General features: G+C 40.0%; 1 protein-coding gene across 6 annotated transcripts in view; it reads right to left on the reverse strand.

Moving 5' to 3' along the window:
* COL11A1 (collagen type XI alpha 1 chain) overlaps window positions 1-19,751 on the reverse strand; it is a 407,114-nt gene that overhangs the window by 44,173 nt on the left and 343,190 nt on the right. For all 6 annotated transcript variants that reach the window (XM_085601921.1, XM_085601919.1, XM_085601916.1 and 3 more), the window contains 4 exons: window positions 16,926-16,979; window positions 4,320-4,373; window positions 2,841-2,948; window positions 2,698-2,751 (listed from right to left, as the gene is read on the reverse strand). In XM_085601921.1, the coding sequence (XP_085458047.1) occupies window positions 2,698-2,751; window positions 2,841-2,948; window positions 4,320-4,373; window positions 16,926-16,979 (270 nt within the window). The remainder of the gene's footprint in view (window positions 1-2,697; window positions 2,752-2,840; window positions 2,949-4,319; window positions 4,374-16,925; window positions 16,980-19,751) is intronic.

A 19,751-nucleotide genomic window follows, 5' to 3' on the forward strand; every position in this document is an offset into this window, starting at 1 on the left:
ACCTTAGCAGCAAAAAGTTTAGCGAAAGCACAGAAGAAATTATAAAGTGTACGTTTTGTGTGCCTCATACTAAAGTGTTAGGGGTGTGAGGTTAATGGGAGAAAGACGTTGGCAACTCCAGGAAGAGGACAAGTTTGAAGTGATGGCAACCTCCTGACCTTGGCACATATTCAAAGGTGTCTCATCTCCTCGAGTACACAATATCAATCTTAGCAGTCTGCTTTCATTTCCATAATGACTAATAATTAAATACAAAGACCAGAAAAGATCCATAATTCATGAAGAAGGGGGAATATTAAAACAATGAAGCATTGTTTTTAAGCACCAAAATGTCTGATTTATATATAAATATATGGATACAGAAATGCCTCACTCAAGGAAAAGTCAACTACTAAACCAAATAATCATGCGATGCTTTTTTCATTCTGTAGGTGAAATATGGTTTAATTTAATGTGATGAAAATGCAATGCTGTTCTGTAGCCACCGAGTCTCATCAAAATTCAATACTTTAAAAGATGATATGGAATTATTCAGCCATCAGCAAGGTGGGCATACACAAGGCAGCTCATGTCTTAAATGGAGATTGTTTATAGGGAGGGAACCTTATAAATAAAAACAGAGACAGTAGAAAAGTGATGTAGAGAGAGGCAGACTGATAGATAGATTCAGAAAGACGGAGGTAAACAGACTTAAAGACGCGCAGGTATAAAAATATACAGGCAGACCACTAGAGATTAGTATAGCTGTAAATGCATTCATGCAGATAGAGACTAATAAAGCTATGGGTTGACACATTTGATGGATATTAAGAAGATAGGTCAATAAATATGGATTATAGTAATAACTTGTGTTCAGCGTACTATACCACATGTTCCCATTTCTTAGCATTGTGAATGTAAATTGAAAAAGGTGCAGATAAGCACATAGTTAGCGACAGATTCAGATATTGCATGCAGATAGATGGGTAGATGAAGATAAATGGCTATTATTATGCTTCATAAATATAAAGATCCAGACATGGTGCTACATGCTGTTAAATGAATGTAAAAGACACACACATTTGTCTTAGGTGAAAATCTGACACTCAATAACTCGCTGGATCTAAAGATCTCCATATCGAACCCACGTCTGAGGACGTGGAACCATATGCACGTTTCCACGCAGCAGCATCACTATCAATGTTTCACTGCTACTTGATATGGGCCTTTAACAAGGGAGCAGGCCTTTAGCGGCTGGTATAGCCCAACCATGGCGGGCTATAAAGCTATTTGAACATTCGGCCCCATCAGGGCAGAATGTTCTAATTAGTAAAACAAATGCCTCAAGGAGTCCGAGGGGGTTGAAATCAGAATTTGATCACAGCTGGTGCTGTGAATGTTCTACAACTAACAGCCGTGTGAAGGGCCATGGATGTTAGCTTTTGAACTATCGCAACAAGATCTGTGAACAAGGGCTGAAGTCAGCCCTTGGCTCTCCCCTGGCTTGGCTGGACTGCTTTCTGTAGTTCAGTCAAGCCAGGGACACCAAAGAGCTGAGAAGCATTCACCCCTTCTTCCATCTGGAGTCCTCGTACCACTGAGCTGCAGATGGAGGGAAGGGTGAAGGCTGCGTGTGTCCTCCTGCATGGCCTCTGCCTTTCTTCTTCCTCTGCCTAATTAATATATTTTGGAGAGGCAGGGGAAGAGAAAGGCAGGGGCTGTGTATTAGGACACTGAAATGTTGAAGCAGCAGCTCATAAAGGCTGCTCCAATGTTCCAATCATTGGTGTGATATTTATTAGGCCTGGGCAAAAATTTCGTTCCGTTCGCGGAAATTGCGATATTTTGACATTTTTGCGTTCCGCGGAGAGCGCGAAGATGTCAAAAATTCCGGTTTCCGCAGCTTGGCGATAATTTGTTTCTTGCTCGCGCTGTAAAATGATACATTCTCGCGCGCGCGCGATCGCCTTACCTGATTCCCTGCGTTCGCCGACAAGTTTTCTTGATCCGGTCGCGTTCTCCATGAGATGTTGTATTGTTTTTAGCCATTTGCGCTGTCTCGCGACAGTTCGCGCCCGCAGTGACGTCATGCGTCGCGCGATCACGTCTTTCTTCTCGCGATCATGCACCGCGAGAACAACTCAAAACAAGATGGCCGCGCCCGCAAGCAGCCACATGGGTAAGTTGGCGACCCGCAACCATGCAGAAAATCGCGCGAACATGCCGGAAAAAACCTTCCGCATCTTCGCGATATTTCTGCTTGTTTGCGATAATTTTAAACATTCTCGCGATAATTTGCGAAGGTTAATTCCGCAAATTCCGCCCACCCCTAATATTTATCACACATGATGAAATAAGACATCACCGACTCTGAATTTCTTGAGGGTGTTCTATCCAGCAAAGGGAGTGAGTGAAGACGGAACAAGGTAGACGCCTTAAGGTTAGGAATGTAGCAAAGTTTGGCTTGGTGAATCAGACATAACCTTTGTTAGTTATTGGTAATGCTCCAAGCCAGAGCATTTTACAGTGAATAATTACATTTGAGGTGGAATGGAATGGGGTGATGGAGACTATTTTAAGGCTGCATAATTGCTATGTCATGCAACTTCAACAGTTACGTTTCTTTGTATTCTTAAATTAAAATGCGCTATTATGTTGGGTAGATGTTTCAGCAATCTGGGTTTACTGGAAGACAATACTGGGAGAAATTGTACTTACCATAGGACCAGGTGGACCATCCTGGCCTGAAGCACCAGGTAGACCTTGTTCTCCCTATGGAAACACATCACACATATTTGTTAAGTGCAAGATACTCTTCATGTTAGAAGAAAATATATTTTAAATATGAATTAAGCACTCACCACTGGGCCAGGAATACCCCGAAGACCTTCTGGACCCGGTTTTCCTGAGGGACCTTGAGCCCCGACTGGTCCTGTTTTGCCTGGGGGTCCTTCAGAGCCAGGCTCTCCCTATGAGAATATAAGTTCCATTAATAAGCAATTTGTAAACCTGGATATGTTTGAACTGGCTGACAAACCTCACCAAAAGAAATCTATTAATGGTTAGAAACTAGTTCACCTACAGATTCAAACAATTCAGACCAGTCTTTATGCCCAGAATGTGTGTCAACTTTCAGATTGTGTGCCCCTGGGGCACTTTGGTATTACAGCAAGGGCTGCAGATGCTTGCATAGTCCCGTCTGTAATTTAGTAGTGCCTCAAAGCCAATTGGAAGGTGTTATTCTCTCATTTGTATAGGGGCATGGTCCTATGCAAATGGGGAAACCCTTTGCATCAGTGCCATAATAGAGATGTGGGTACAGAGGCAAAGAGGCCTCAGCAGTTTCCCTGATTGTGTGCTGCAGAGATTGCACACTGTGCACCCCTCCAAAGGTGCCCCATGTGAGCGGTCATGACATCCCGGAATCCCCAAAGCATACCCTTGTAGGTAGTGTACCGTCCCTCACCGTACCCGCCCACATGTTGATTCTATGCCCCATCCTCCGAACGAGGCCAGATCATCTGGAAGTGAAAGGCAGAGTCTCAGTTGAAATTGTGGCTCTGCTTTTCACAGATACTCTTCACCGCAGGTGTGACGTGTCGGAATTTGCACTTGCACTGAAGTGCGAACCTTTTCTTTTGTATTTGAGGACAATGTGCCTGTCTGCACCAGGGACACAAAGTTAAGGGATACATAGAATGTGCACCAAATCAGTAATACAACTCCATGAGATTGAGCGCCTACTGGTGAAAAAAGTTGAAAAATAATGAGACCCTCCTGGTTGTCTTCAGTGGCTACTGATGCAGAGATGAACATTATAAATGGCTCTCTGCAAAGGACACCGAGGGTATCATGACTTGTCCTCTGATTTAGACTTTTCAACTTATTTTACGACAGATATATCTCAGTTCAAGACCATACGTCATTCACAGAATGTCTTCTCCATGTTCTATAATTTTCAACGTGTCTTTTGAATGCTCTCTCTGTTTTGGCAGCAACTTTAAATTGTCTGCCATTTTGAACCCATCATCTGGACAGCCATCTTCAGTTCTAACCAGCAGCGAAGGCCTGCCAATTTCCCTATGAATCTCTCGCACTGTAACATGGCAGTCAAAGAAACTGTGTGTAAATAATAAGTTCTCAAAATATGAAAACATAGGATGGCTGAGACTAGCATGTTATTTGTGTCATTAGTAGCACAGCAATTTCTCCATGTGTAAAAAAAAAAAATACATTAAGCCATTTAATGTCAAACCTGTTGACAAGCTGTGCAGAACATGATCACATTAAACCATTTAGTCACAAATGTTTTGATTTGCTGCGCCCTCTCCTAACTGTACCTTTGTGCCCTTTTCACCTTGCCTTCCTTCTGCTCCAGCGGCTCCATTAGGACCCTATGGAATTCAAATAAAAAATAGATTAAGGTGAGATTTGATCTGCTAATTCTTCAAAGGAACAGTTTGCTTTGATGTATCAACTTGGCATGAGGATATATTATATAAAATGACATTATTTTGCTAATTAAAGTTTTCGCACGAGTTTTTGTGGAACATTCTGGCACTCTGCCCTGAACTCTATGTACAAGACGGGCGGAGGTTGAGAACACTTTAACCATTCTTCCCTTTCCCACTCTGCTTCCAGAGCTCAGGGATTATTCCGCGCTCACCTGCATACGCACATCACCGGTGTTGGATTGGAAGTGATGCTACGGTGGCCTCTAAGAGCCGCATTTATTTTGCAATATTTTCTCGTTAAAAGGTATTGCTACAAGATTACCCTCAATATTTGACTCTGCGCTATAAACTGAAAGGATTTTGATCATAGCTGGGTGACGATATACATGAGCTCAACAAAATATTGCTTTTGTGTGCCGAAAGACCTCAAATCTCCTGTTCACTAACTATATTTCAGCACCTTGTCACTTCTGCTCTATGTACATTATTTCCTACTTAGCCCCAGCCAATCACTGTCATGTTCCGCCTTCAATGTGAAGTATTTTCTATTGAGAAACATGTGTTTACTCCCTTTCATGTTGACCCAATAGTGGACCTGTTCAACCTGGGCGCAGTCTACAGTAAATCTGACAAAGAATCTTCATATATTTAGGCCTCATCCTTAAGTTCTTGTTTGTCTGCCTCCCCTACCCGTCCCTTTTATGTGAGTCATCCATATTTATATTAATATTCCATGTATACATTTTTTTCTGTGCATAATTTCTATATGGAAGAAGGAAACGTATAGTTTTCTGTTATTGTTTTAAGTGGGTTGTTGTGCATGTTAAGTACGTTTAGAATATTGGTGTATGTTTAAAACACTGCATATGAATTCATTAATGTTCACATTCGGTGCTTCCACTAAGACATCACCAACAGGTATATATAATTTACACCTGAAACCTACAAGGCAAGGGTGAGGTTTGAGGCATGCAATAGATAAGGGCAGTATGTCGATAGGATTGGCTGAAAAAGCAGTTAACAAAGAACTCTAGTAATAGAAAGTGACCCCTAGATGAAAAAGGGTGTTAATACAAACTACTGTTTCAGTGTTTCTGAACGTAATCAACCCCAAATCCTTTGCCATCACTGATTTCATTTTTCACTAAAATTCCTCAGTGAGCAGACTTATCGCTCAAGACAGCAGGCATTCTACAGCCTTGCAATATTTTTATTTAGACACATCTTTAATTTCCCTCATTTAGACCTACATACTGGACTGTTTCTCCTCCATGCCTTTGCCCTTATGTTACGTTATGTTATTGTTATATTTATTTATACAGAACTCATAATCAGCAGTTTATTTGGATGAAACGCATAATAAAAATCACATACCTTGAAAAAAGGTGGAAGAACAAAAGAAAAGGAAGGAGGGAAAGGATAAGCCCCGTGTGGTGCAGGCCAAAGGGATACAGAGTTACTAACCAAAAAGCCAGGGTTTCAGACCTTTAAGAATTTAAGTATATTTGGCTAATGATCATAGATAGTCAATTCCAAGTCTGGGCGCTCACTACAGAGAAGGCTCCGTCGCCAAAGGTTGGCATTCTAGTCTTTTGGCCATCCAGCAGGAAGAGTTCGGTGCAGGAAAAAGTGCACTAAGGATTGTACCAGCTGAATTACCCTCATGTCGCTCTTTTTTAGTTCTCTTTAATTATCCCACTTTTACTCAAAAGAAGCCATGGTCAGTTCATAAGCTGAAAGTGCATGACTGCTAAAATGAATAATAATAATACGAAATGCTCATTCTCCTAGAGGAATGGAGACCAAGTATCAATTAACAGATCTAACCCTCTGTGATCCAAAATAATTGATAAATTGAATGAATCATGATTGCTCTAGAAAGGGGGGTGAGGCCATTCATAAAACCCGCCAGTAATGCTTTAAGCAACAAGACCTCAAAAGAGCAGCTCTCTTTGAAATGGTTGCTGGCCAGGCGCAGATGGTTCATCTGCATAGAAAGCTTCCTAATTGTTATTAATCCCCCCTCCTACTCTTGAGTTGTAGTGTCTGCTGAATTTTAAGTGGCATTGGGGAATCGAGAAGCATCCCCCTCGTGGGCAGCTCTATTTGCAGTTCACTTTGTTTACAATTTGCATTGGCTGAACATTCATCCAATTTAACGTTGCTCGTGGGTACGAGATGGATGCATATAAAAGGCGCGCGCTCAGCTCAGGGAGGTGTTTAACTTTGCTCGGTTATAGCAGTTTGTTCCATTGTCGAGCTCTGTGCTGTCATTAAAACGTTAAACGATACAACTCAAGCCACAGTCTGCTTTTTAGAGGCTCTTACATTGTGCTTAACACTATGGCAATATCAAGGCATAAAAATGAAATGACATTAAGTTCAGATTCCTTGTTCGTTCACCAAACATGTTGAGAAAACAGAACTAACTGAAGAAAAAAGTACCTCCTTTTCCAACCAGTATGCAACTTGTGCCTGGAATTTGTTGGTTTATGCTTGTATTTTCGGTATAACATTTTCGCCTTTATTTCATTACAGGAAGGAGGTTTTGTAACTAATGCTATTGTTATTAATGTTATTATTATCATCAAAAAAAACCTTAACAACGGAATAGTAATAATAATATGCCTTGTTGTATTTCCTGTGGTACTTTTACTGTTTCTTTGCATTAAAAATAGGTGGTGTTCCCATTACTGAAAGAATGGAAAGTTCACCTTGTTAATATTTCAAACTCCTGACCCGCTGGTCACAGCAGATGTCAGTGGGCAGCATTTATCTCATAACACAATCCTGCCAGCATTCTCCTTTACTTCAACAACACAAGTTGTATAAAGGACCGCTTCGAAACATATTACCTTCACATTATTTATTATGTGTTCCAAAACGTAGCATGCTCTCATTTTATTCAAGCTGGACCTAAGTTTTAGATTACAGGATATCGTAGCTTACATTTGTGTTTGATTTTACTCATCACAAAAAACCCTTTACTTCCTCTACAGGAGAATCTCATATATTAGCATTAGAGCTAGAACGAGTATATCATTTGAATGGTTTGTAGTCTGTATAATGCAAAACACTCTTTCCACTGGCTGTCAGGAGGTACCCTTTCATAACTGCAGTGCCGTCTGAAAAGCAAGCACTGGCAAAGTCAATGCATCAGGCCTGAGTGCATGCTTGTTGTACACAGTCTTAGCCACAGAGAGGATCAATTACTACCAGCCATTTCATTGTAGGGTAAGAATGACCACATCAGTTTCCTTCTGCAACCCAGCCCTTCATCCAAATACCCATAGGCCCTAGTCACACAAGACGCACCCTGATGCCAACCTTAAGAACTCCTAAGAGGCGCCCCTACAGTAGGCTAGTCGCCTGTACCTAGATTACAATGACCAGTGCCAGGTGGGTACCAATGATGAAGCATGCCACCCATTGGGTGAGTGAGGGCTTTTCGTCCTGAACAGAAAAGTACCCATGTATGTTTTTTACAGCTACAGAGAAGTTCTACTTTTTAGTACCGAGTACTTTTTATACTTTAGATTAACTGAAGGGTGTTCCCCCTTGCTTTCTCTTTTCCTCTTTCCTTATTTGTGATATGATGAAGTCCGCATCACTGACACTTAATTCTCAGTGTGTGTGCATCTGCAATTTGCCATTGCTTGTATTGCAGTGTTCATGTCCCTAGCTTACAGCTGTCGTTAGCAAGATACTAACTATGCAGAGCATAATGTTACATGAGGAGCTCGGCAGATGTTCCTCAATCCACAATCATAATGTGTGGGACCAGCTGCGAGTACTTTGACGAGCAGATTTAGATCTGTGGTCTTGGTCACTCTAATCCTGTGTGAAGACCATCAACGTTGGCCATTGAAGTAGGCTTGATTGTTTGTAGTTTGAGGTGCACAGGGGAAAAAACAGCAAGGTTGCTTCTACCTATCCATCTCCAGGGACCTCCCATCCCTAGAGAATAGAATTTTTAGAACACTCAAAAATAACTGATGACATTAAATTAAAATAATATAAGGGCCTTTTTTTTAACATAACAATGCTATCCTTTAAGAGGGGAGGGAATTACACAAACACAATATTCAACGTCATAGCTTAAGGCAGTACTTCCATGGAGTCAGAATCAGTGGGAGGTAAGTTGCTGGGTGGATGGGCAATCAGCATCCTCTCTACACATCCAGTCAGTTGTGGCGACTGTAGAACTGCAGCTGAAAGCCAAGTTAGAGGCAGCAGTAGAAGTGAGGCAAGGTGCAATACCTGACCAGAGGCAGCAACCTGCACAGAGTGCCGCCTGTCATTGTCTTCATTGCAACTGATAAAGCGCTGAGAAGTCGTGGGCGGGGACTAATTACAGCACTATTTAATGTGGAGAGGAGGTGGAAGGGCGACAGGCAGTGATTTCACCTGGCATTTGTGAGAACTCTTTGTTATCAACTGAAAGGGCTTCCTTTTACTACTTGCAGGGTCGTGGAGAGAGGAGATGGGCGCTCTGAAACTGCAACAACGCTGTTTCTTATACATAAACACTAGCTGCTTGTAAAAAGTTATTATAAGCTAATGGCGAGAACATGTTCTTATTACAGATGTGTTCTAGTATCAAAAAGTGCCTTCAATAACAAAATAATTCCCGCATATTTATAGGAAAGAGAATATCACAGTTTATAATGCCATAGGGATACTGCATTTTGAAATACATCATTCATGCTTCTTTGTTATAACACTAAATATGAACTTGTAGTTTTTCTGATTGTTCTATTGGTCTTCAGCTGTGTTTTACTATCACCAACGTTGAAACTGGTGCAATCTATTGTTTTATTATTGGTAGAATATTTTTCGAACAAGATTTCTAAACAAAATGTGCCTATTCTATATGACATTCTCCCCCCCAAAATTGCATTTTAGATCTTTGGGGACAAAGTATAAAGGCAGATCTATATTACAATATCTGGGGAAACTAGACTTTGATAATGAGCTGCCACTGTATTTTTCATGCTGACAGAACGTTTTGTATCTGTAGAATCCCTAGGAAAGAGCAATTATTCCAAAGCATTAACATAGATCACAGGTTCTGTAAGTGCTGAAAATGACAACTTTATTTTGTTTTCTCTGTAGGAATGATTGTATTTCTGTATGGATTTTTCACCACTATCATAAAGAGTGCTCAATCAATATTCTATTAAAACCTACTCCTATAAGTCTTTTAGAAAAAACTGTGAAAGGAAGAAAAAAATGTTTCCTGAAAATGGGTTCTAATGCATCAACTCGATTAATTGAGAAATAGTAATTTCATTGTCTGCATCCTATATTACACAACTGCGTACTTTAGAGGTCCATTGGTGTTGCTAGAATGCAGGTTATAAAAAAAAAATTGTTGGAAATGTCTGTGATTTACAGCCATGTAAATGTGCTTCCGATATCAATGTGGGGATTTACGACTTTCTCTGGGGTTTACTTCAGGCGGTGCAGCTCCTGACTTCTAGACATATGTTCAGTATGGGCACAAAATAAATGTAATATGTGTCTACTATTGATGGGTTCCACCTTTTATCTACGTCTGTTGTGTTTTAATATTTACGTATTTATTTATTGGGTTTTATGAAGCGCCATTCTCTGCCTTCTGCCATTTTTCTGTCTCCTGCCACGGCAGAGTATTCGTAACCGCTACTGTTTTCATTGGAAGCGGCAAGTACGTCATTGCCCAGTTCTAGAGTGCGCGAGGGAACATGTTTTTAATCATACGAGCAGCACCATGAGAGAAAATTATGATCATTCATTAATTAGCATTCTGAATTTCAATGATTCAATTTAACCTGGTTAGATATTGGAAACGAATGCTTCCTTCGGTTGGCAGGGAGCAAGAATCCATAAGTGTAATTAATATTCAATTGATTATTCTTAAATGCTGAATACTTTTCAGGCCCTTAGTTTCAATGATGTATAATTAAATAACTCCTAGTTTTAATGATCTCTAATTAATTAACAATAGCTGCTCAGCCTATTTCACAGCAGGGAGAAACAGATTTTGCTCCCTTTTCTTAAGAAATTAGAGGGAGTCATGTTATTGACTGCTGGAAGTTATTCATGGCTGGGACAGAAATAGATTTTCTTTGGATGTTTCTTTCAATGTCTACGATTCTGAAAATGTGAGCATTAGTAACAGCTGAAAGCTAGTGTGACATTGGACCCCCAAAAAATTAGAGGATAATTTCTGAGTGTGTCTCTCAGATAGATTTGCACATTGCCACAGTTTGGCCTTGAAGGGGTGTGGAAAAGCCACCTTGTCAGTGCCATCAAGGTCAAAAGGGAACTGGTGTTTTCATAACTGTAAGGAGGCTGGCTATTAAACCGGCCAGCTATTACTTGCAGCGTGGCCAGGAGCTGAGACAGGATATCAGCATCTTGCACAAACCTTATTCTACACAATTTCTTTTACTGTTTATAGAGTAAAGGAGGCCCATTTTGTGAAAGATTTCAAGTCTCTGGTTTGCTTTGCTGTTCCTTGGAGATGTGGATTTATCCACCAGTTATTTATTTAGTCAAGAGTTTTTTAAGTGTTGTGTGTTGTCATTCTATATTTCAGAGTGCCAATAAATGTGCTGAGTAATCACATCTGCAATTTTTCATGTAAGACCTCTGGGATTTGTATCACAAAAAGTGCCCGTGGGGTAATTTCTGTAATGTTCTCTACGAATAAACTGCCAAAGAAGGAATTGGATTTTTCAGAGCAAAGTAACAACCCTGACGAACAGGGAGTTTTCTCCCTACCCATGACGTCAACTGAATGATTTCCCTGCCTGGAACCACCATGCCTCACGTTCCAAGATGGCTACCAGATGCTTCCACTCATGTGCATACACGGGTAGATGTTTCTAGGTGTTTCTGTCATGTGTATAAGACCTAAAAATAAGATAGCATTCTTAAAAGACAAGGTAGTGTAATGTTCTCCTTTTTTTCCTAAAAAACAAATGCTACGTTCATCTAACAAAAATGGAATCTCCCTACATTAGTGTTTTGTTTTTTCTAGTTCTTTTTCAACTGACACAATTGAATGTATATTGTGTGCAGTGCATCTACAAAAGAGAGGACTTGATTTTCAGTTTGTCAGCCAAGGAACACTGTCACAAAACTGGCAGAGTAGCCTGTCCACCACATTGTACCTCTGCCCTCTCTATTGTGAAGTGGGAAGGCTGTCATGTTTCTGACTGCAGTTCCCACACTGGCTCTACCATTGGAACCCAATTGCCCGACTGAGTAGGGGCTATCGGTGTAGATGCATCAGACCATCCACCTTATTCACAGCAATGTATTTTTAGCTAAGTTCGGAACTGCCAGGGAAACCCTAGTGGTCCCAAACTGAAAAATCCTCCCAGGAAGTCAGTGTCATTTATTTTTTATTTTTCACTTTCAGTGTTAGTTTTTTGGAAATAAATATGTTTGGTGAGTGGCCATCTAAAACATGGTGGCCACGCAGCAAACATTCAGAGCCTTCAGAGGGGACATTGAGACAGCGGCTCCCCTAAAGTTAAAAGATCCCCACAAGGCCGGTGGACATATCAGAATAGGGTGGGAAGTAGTGACTTTGTCACCCTGATGGACATCAAGCAGACCTCCATATTTAAAATCAGGTCCATAGTCTATTGATTTAGTAGTTATTTTCTGCATGGTCCTATCACCTACTAGCAATGCAACCTTTTGGCGTCCCCTGATCCTTATAGACGCAATTTAGGACCAATACCTCTCCTTGTCTCAATTTGTCTAATTATACATTATCAGCAATGTTATATTGAATAATATACAATCTGTTCATATTTCTTTTTTTATCAAGTTCTGAATGACTTATGAATATTCTGTTATGTTTACTCTTGTATTCCTCGACAACGTTATTTGTGCACCTCCCAGACACCTCATTGGTACAAAAACGGAGCAACTAAAAAGAAATAAAAATAATTCACAACCATTTGCCTCTGATTATTTTCCTGTGGAAAGGGTAACACAATATTCTTTAAGACTTAAATAATAAATAACACTTTGCAGCAATATTCAGTGAATCAGATGCCTAACTTTCTTTTTTTCACCAGCACTACTGTAGTTGTTTTTCATAAAAGATTGTTTCAGCACTGTTGTACTCTATGTAACATATTTGAATATTGAAACATTATTTTTTTCACTGACATGTATGCCATAGCTAAAATGCTGAATTTGTATTGTTTGTGAAGGCTTTATAATAAATGAGTTTGCGTACATGTTCAGTTTAGTTGCAAAGTTTAATCTCCTTTAACAAACAGTACAAAGTGTTTGTTTCTTAGCACACTAATTAATCACCATTAGAAGATAAACATTAGAGGTCCATTTGTATGTTTTCTTCAATGGACACTATGATAGATATGCTGCACGTTAAGTAAGTAAATAGATGTTCTTGTGAAATGCACAAACCAATTATGCATGCTATTTTATGCCCATGAAGGGGCAATTTAACACATACGCTTAAACAGCTGCCTACTGAAATTTAATGATGACATTGGTTTTAAAAAGTGTAAAACCAGCATCTAATTGCTCTCAGGGGCAGTGCTAAATGTTGATCTGTCTACAGCAATGTTTTGTTCTGGCATTGATGAATGGCATTGTTAATGGGAAAGGCTTACATAACCAGTGAAAGGATGCAGTAGTCACTGTAATGCAAGTAGCTGCTAGTGCTAATGTGCTGAAAAAGGAGATCCAAAACTAATCTTTATGGTCACTGTTTAGCATTCTACTTTTCAAAGGTTTAATTTTCCTGGTAAGATGTTGGAAAATGAATTCTGCCTTTGGGTAGCAGGGAGCAAAAGAATCCGTGTGTGTAATTAATATTCGATTGATTATTCTTCAATGCTGATTAAGTACTTTTCAGACCCTTAGTTTTAAGTATGTCTAATTAATTAGCAATAGTGACTGAGGAGTGAACAATCAATATGCTAGAGTGTTGTAGCCACTTTCTTTAATATAGATTAAAAATTAAATTAATCATATATGGTACTAAACTGATCAGCACTAATGTGTCTTTGATAGAAAAGAAGACTCTTGCCAAGGCTTTGGTCAGTAATGTGAGCACACTTACATTCCTATGCACTAACACTGAAATGTGTTGTTTAAGGATGTGTGTAGGTAGCTGGCTCTTTATGTGATATATCAAAAATCTATTATACCATGTAAAGAGTCCAGGTGTTGCCTTAAGCGTGGACAGGGGCTTGCTATGCAGTCGCAAAGTGCTCTGCTAGGGGGTAGTGTGGTCAAGCAATTTTAGGCTTAACACAGAGGAGGGTAAGATATTTGCAAATACACACTATGATCAATTAATGACACACACGGCTCAGGAAGGAGATCTATGCCACTTTATAAAAACAGCAAATATCTTTATATATGTTTAGGCATCAGAGGAAAATCGTTCAGGTAAGTACATTGTAAAATATAAATTTGTTTCACTTCAAAAAGTGAACACATTGCAATTTTTAAGTTCTGCAATGTTATCCTATGGAAGGAAGAAACATTTCTGCAAACAGGTACAGTGACTTACGGGTCCAATCTCCAGGAGTTAAGGTGAATGTTGGACAAGGTCCACGGAAGCACCAGAAGTACACCACCAGTGGCATGAGTGTGGCCAGGTGCAGGGTGCAAAATAGCATCAGGAGCCCATTGTTATTCTGTGGAGATTGGGCTCTGTGCATAGAGGCTGCAGGCTCTGGCTAGATGGCCAGCCTGGCTGAACCAACAGGGGTGCTCAGGCCTCACAATGCTCAGGGACATAGCAACACTTTGGGTCCTCTTCCCTACGTCCCTTGGAGTACAGGTGCAGCAGTGTCCTTAATCGTCAGATTTTTCCTTACTGTAGCAGTCACAGTAGAAAGGATCTGCGTGCAGAATCTTCAGGCGACATCGTAGGGTCCACAAAGGGTGAAATCATGATGGACTCAGGCTCTGGAGAGGGACCTTGATGACACCACTTTGACTTGGAGTGGCGGGTGCCGTGGTTGCTTCAGGTGTCGAGGTTTAGCGGTTCTGGAGTCCGCTGAGTCCTTTCTTTTGGAGTAGCTGCGAGATGCAGTTAGAGTTCCTCAGTCCCATTGGAGGTCTTGGTTCTTTATTGAAGGCAGGCAGCCATCCAGATTTTCTGGCATTAACAACTGCAGGACCAGTCGACTTTGACTCAGTTTTGCAAGGGATCCAGACAGACAGGCCGGCAGGGTCGGTACTAGGTCAGCTGCCTCTTCTTGCTTCTCTACTTTTGTGACTCTTCAGTGTCCTCTCTCTTCTTACGTCATCAGGATCCACTTCTCTGGTGCCACAGACTCCCCTAAATACTGAATTTAGGGGCAATAGGGGAGTGACCCTTGGGATCAAATTAGCCCCCCTAACGGATAGTACTAGCCTGGAGGTGCACGCCTACCTGACTAGCTAATTTACCCACCTTTCAGGTGCCAAAGGGGCCCTGGTCAAAGGGGTTGGCTTCCGCTCCAGTGAGAAGGAGTCAGATTTGCATTTCAAAGGTGGCAGCCCATTGAGGCTTGCTGCCCAAGGAACTAACCAGCAGGTCATCCTTCACTCTCTTCCTAGACAGCTTTTGTTCTGGGTCTCCTGAGAGCAGAGGCTCTCACCAAAGGAGGCCAGAACAGTGTCACTGGTGTCAGGCTGTCAGGAACCAGTCAGCAAGCACACCATAGGGTGGTAGGTTTTGAGGGGGCATCTCTAAGGTGCCCCCTGGGTGCATGTATTGGTAAATTCATCACTAAAATCAGCGTGGGATTACCAATATGACGTGTTTGATACCAATCATCACTATTTTTAGGAACTTGTTTTCACCTGTGTCCAGCACATGTTTTAAAATGGCTTCCCTGTCCATTTGCACTGGCAGTAATAGGACTGACCCGCACAGGGGCATATCTATTCATAAAGGCATGCACTCACATGTAATATTCTGCACCCTGACTTGGGGCTGTCAGGTCTGCCCTAGGGGTGACTTACAAATATCACATGCAGTGTTAGAGCACATGGCACACAGAGTATTTTCTTTTTAGCCTGCACCAAAACACGCAGACTGCAATGGCAGTCTTGCATGTGCTTGGTGAGGAGTCCCATTGGGTGGCACATTTCGTGCCAGCCCTTAGTGACCCTCTTTAGTACCTCAGGCCCTAGATACCAAAGTGCGATTTACTAGGGACTTAAAGAAGGTGCTAAAGGTTTTGCCAATTGGGGGAACAATTGTACACGTTTAGGAAAGATCTCTGGCACTGGGGATCTGGTGAGCAGGAACCCTGCGCCCTTTCAGTCAAAATCACATCACTAACCAGGCAAAAAGTGGGGGTGACCATGTCAAACAGGGGCACTTTACTACAGTGTGTGATGTAAATGATGAGAAGCAAAGGGAAATATTGGTGAGTGCATCAAGTGACGGCCAGAGTAACATTGCAGGTCATTCAGTTGTGAACTCTCTCACCTATATTGATGACTGATACTTCTTTGTCTCTGAAGGGTATTTCCTTATGCAAGTATATGTGAAATTGTATGTAAAATTCATGAAGTTAAGTTTCGTCATTCCCTACATTTGAAGAATTTAAGCCTTTTAAGTATGAGAATGGTTTATAAAAATATTTTTGTGTGTAGTAGATCTTCTGTTGTTTATTTCACAATATGCCATAATATCTGGAATTCGCTTGATGGAATTAATATTGATGTTTATTTCAATTTTAATTGCTAAATCTTCAAACTAAAAAAAGAACTGTTGGTCAATTCACCATCGGTTTTGGGCACCTAAGCTCAAAATAATACTAAACAAAATTTTTAATAGAGGTATGGATAGTCACAGAATCAGAATTGCTGATGTATTCATGTTTAACATTGTATTTGTGAATTTAGAAAGTACATCAATATGGTGGCATTTAAACATTCATAAATGTAATAATAGGAATATTTTTGTGGGTGTTGGTTGGTGGCTCAACATTTTACTCATAGCTATTCAACAATAATTGGCAAATAGTGTCTCACCCTGCAAATGTATGCACGTTTACTCTAATAAAGGGTTGAAATAAGTGTGTTTACAGGATTTAAATGGAGATGTAGCTATCCATACTAAGGGATTTGCTGCTGCCAACATTTCGCCATGGGGAAACAATACAATTCATGATGAAGAAATAAAAAATGCTACAGTGTGTTAATGCATGTTTTCATTACAGTCTCGTCGTCACAAATTTCCACCCAGTAAATTCTGCATGCATGATGATTACTAATGTGAGTCCTTATGGAAAATTATGACTATCATAGTTTTCTGAAGTACTCCTGAAATTCCTTGAGAATTCAAAAAAATTCAGACTTTTACTCGAAACATAGGGCAAATGCATTTCTAGTTGAGAAATTGGAACCAAGTGATTTATCTGTGAATATATAAACAAGTGTGCCGTCAACATTTCCTACTTCTCCCTGAGCCAATATTTAACAGTAAAATACAAATTCATTTCTTACTCTCTTGCCCGGAGGACCAGGTGGACCAGCCTCACCAGAAGGACCAGGAGGGCCCTGCAAAATTAAAGAAATAATTAATTAATCATGCTTGAATATGGTGCACATAAAATTATAATTTACTACTCTTTCCTAAAATATTTCTCTACAGACAATACTGTAAATAGGCTTAATAATTCATAGTTCCTTACTTTCCAACATTTCACAGCATTAAGTTCAATTTGATATTTAATGTCAGTGACAAATTGATTTTGGGCTGGCCAAAGAACAGGTGATGCTTAAAGGAGTTAATATTATATTTTATCCACAGCAACACAGCATTTTGTACGTGGGATTACATATGTTCTATGTTTTTGAATGATTGAGGTCATTGGTAATGCATCATTAATACATACAGCTTCATATGCTTTGCAAGCCCTGTTATTTCCCTGAGCTTGTATTAATGAGACACTCAGTAACAGTATATTTGGGTTAATAACAGGGTTAATACCAGTCACTTGTATTGGAGGACCTTTGCAGATGAGGCATCAGAAGACACCAAGAAGAGTGAATGCTGGAGTTTTACTTAATTAGCAGCACCACCAAGATATCATCAAGAGTTTAAAAAGACAAAGATGAAGTAATCCCATCATCTTCCTACCCAAAGAATCACTAGGATAACCAATAATCGTAAGACAAGTGTGGGGAAATAATGGGGATTAATCAGGATACTCAATTTGAGGGCCTTAGCAGTTGAGGTATATGATTACACCAACGGGGGAATGCTGGGGTTAATTCCAAAGAGCATTTTTCAGGCAGGTGCCATTGCTATTAAAATATCATCAAGAACACATGCACTCTAGTAAAAAAAAAAGGATTAGATATTTTTATGAGATAAGACTATTACGAATATTGAATTCCTGAGTATTGGCATCATTGTCCTCTAAAGTTGCATGAAGGTGTTTTCTCTGGGGTCAAAGTTCTCAGTGAACTATCTATCAGTCTTCAGAAAATGTATTTCTTCAAAAGCAATAATTAGTAAGGGTCATTTTGCTAGTAGTACATCAGGTCCAATGCATGCGAAAAAAGAGTGCCATGTTACATTTTAAATAAGGTTAAGAAGATTGGATCACCTCAAACATTGATCAGATCAATCATAACGGGATCTGCAAACACCATTTCAGGAGAGTTGGCTTCATGTCAACAATACAAGTCAATTCAGAAGACATGGAGCAGCGAGTATGACCATCAGGTTTTACAACTAGCAAATTGTATCTAATGTACAACTGTGTCTCAGACACTGTGATTTCCAAATGGGTTGCAGGGGACCTAACTCATTATTATTCATGAGGATCTTCACAATTTACGACACACTTGGAATGGTGGGCACTCACAGGGATGGAGGCCTGCTGGCTTCAGCAGACCACCATGTCTGTAAGCTTTTTAAAGAGGGTTTTTTTTAATGCAGCATGTTTTCCTTAAAGGAAAATGGGATGCATTTAAAAAATAATAATGAAAAGTTAAAAAAAGAAATCTTTACAGTGGACAGTGGTACGTGGGGCCACTGTCTGCTCTGATGAAATGTTGGCACCCCATTTGCTAATGGCTTACCACCATTTTGAAATTGGTGGTAATATGCAAATGTTTTGTGACTGCATTACCAGGCGCAAAACATTCATACTTACCAGTGTGACTCCCTATTAGGAAGGGACGCCCTTTACACACCTCTTCCTAATAACGACTTGCAAACCTTAGTTTGCGAGTCGGTAATAGGTGACCGACTCGTAAAATAGGCTTGTTACATAGGAAAATGCATTTTACTGGTCACAAATTGCATCATGGGCCATTTGCGACTTGTAAAATGAATCGCACATCTGGCCTTTAAAGTAAACTGTACTCTTTTATGTGCGAAGAATAATCTCCAGAGTCCTGACTTTAACTTTCTGATTTTTTTAAAATGTCTGTAGATTGTTTAAGGGCAATGAAGTGAATGGTGTGAAATGACTAGAAATAGGTCAAATCATTTGGCATTGAATATATTGTGTTTTCAATGTGTTTATCACACTGGTAACTCAGTGAAATGCCATTCCTAATTCAAAGAACAATCCTAACAGAAAAGAAAGACACTTGAGGAATACCAACAATTGTATGCAGGGTTTGTTCATTCCAGTGAGTAAAAGAACATAAACACTATGTTCAACAAAGAACAGGGGAAGAAGGATATTGAAGTTCCTTTGAAATCTTGCATTAATGCAAAAGATATTCTCATAGGTATATTTATTTGAGCATTCTGTGCACAAGTACATTTAAGCATGCTTTGTTAGCAGTAGAGCAGAGTTTAGATGCAGGATGGGTAGAACATTTTAAAATGAACCCAGGAATTATTTCTTTTAATAACTATTTTGATTTTTTAATGACCCTTGGTTGAATTATTTTCATTTGATTGTCGAATGTAGCAGGAAAGCAGCTCAGGCACAACACAGGATGAGAAAATATCATAAGGAATAAGAATGGGTAAGAAGTAGTGGAAATGCGATTCTGATGAGGATGTAAGACCCTTGTATACTGTGCCTTATTGAGTTTGAACCACCAGTCTGTGAAATTGTTTCAACTTCTACTGAGGTACACAGCTTTCCCTCAGGAAAAATGGGGCATAGTTTATTGAAATTATGCCATATAGAATGATTACCACTGTAATACGTCCAATGCTATTATAGTGTAAGATACACTCCATTAGTTCCCACTGCTAGGAAACATGTATGTCTCTGTCCTGTAAAGGGCAATACGTTTTGGTTGTTATCAATACAACAAACAAAAAAGATCTTGGTGCAAACAAATTGTTTATATATT

The sequence above is a fragment of the Triturus cristatus genome, chromosome 4_2 (genome assembly GCF_964204655.1).
Source record: "Triturus cristatus chromosome 4_2, aTriCri1.1, whole genome shotgun sequence".
NCBI lineage: Eukaryota > Metazoa > Chordata > Amphibia > Caudata > Salamandridae > Triturus > Triturus cristatus.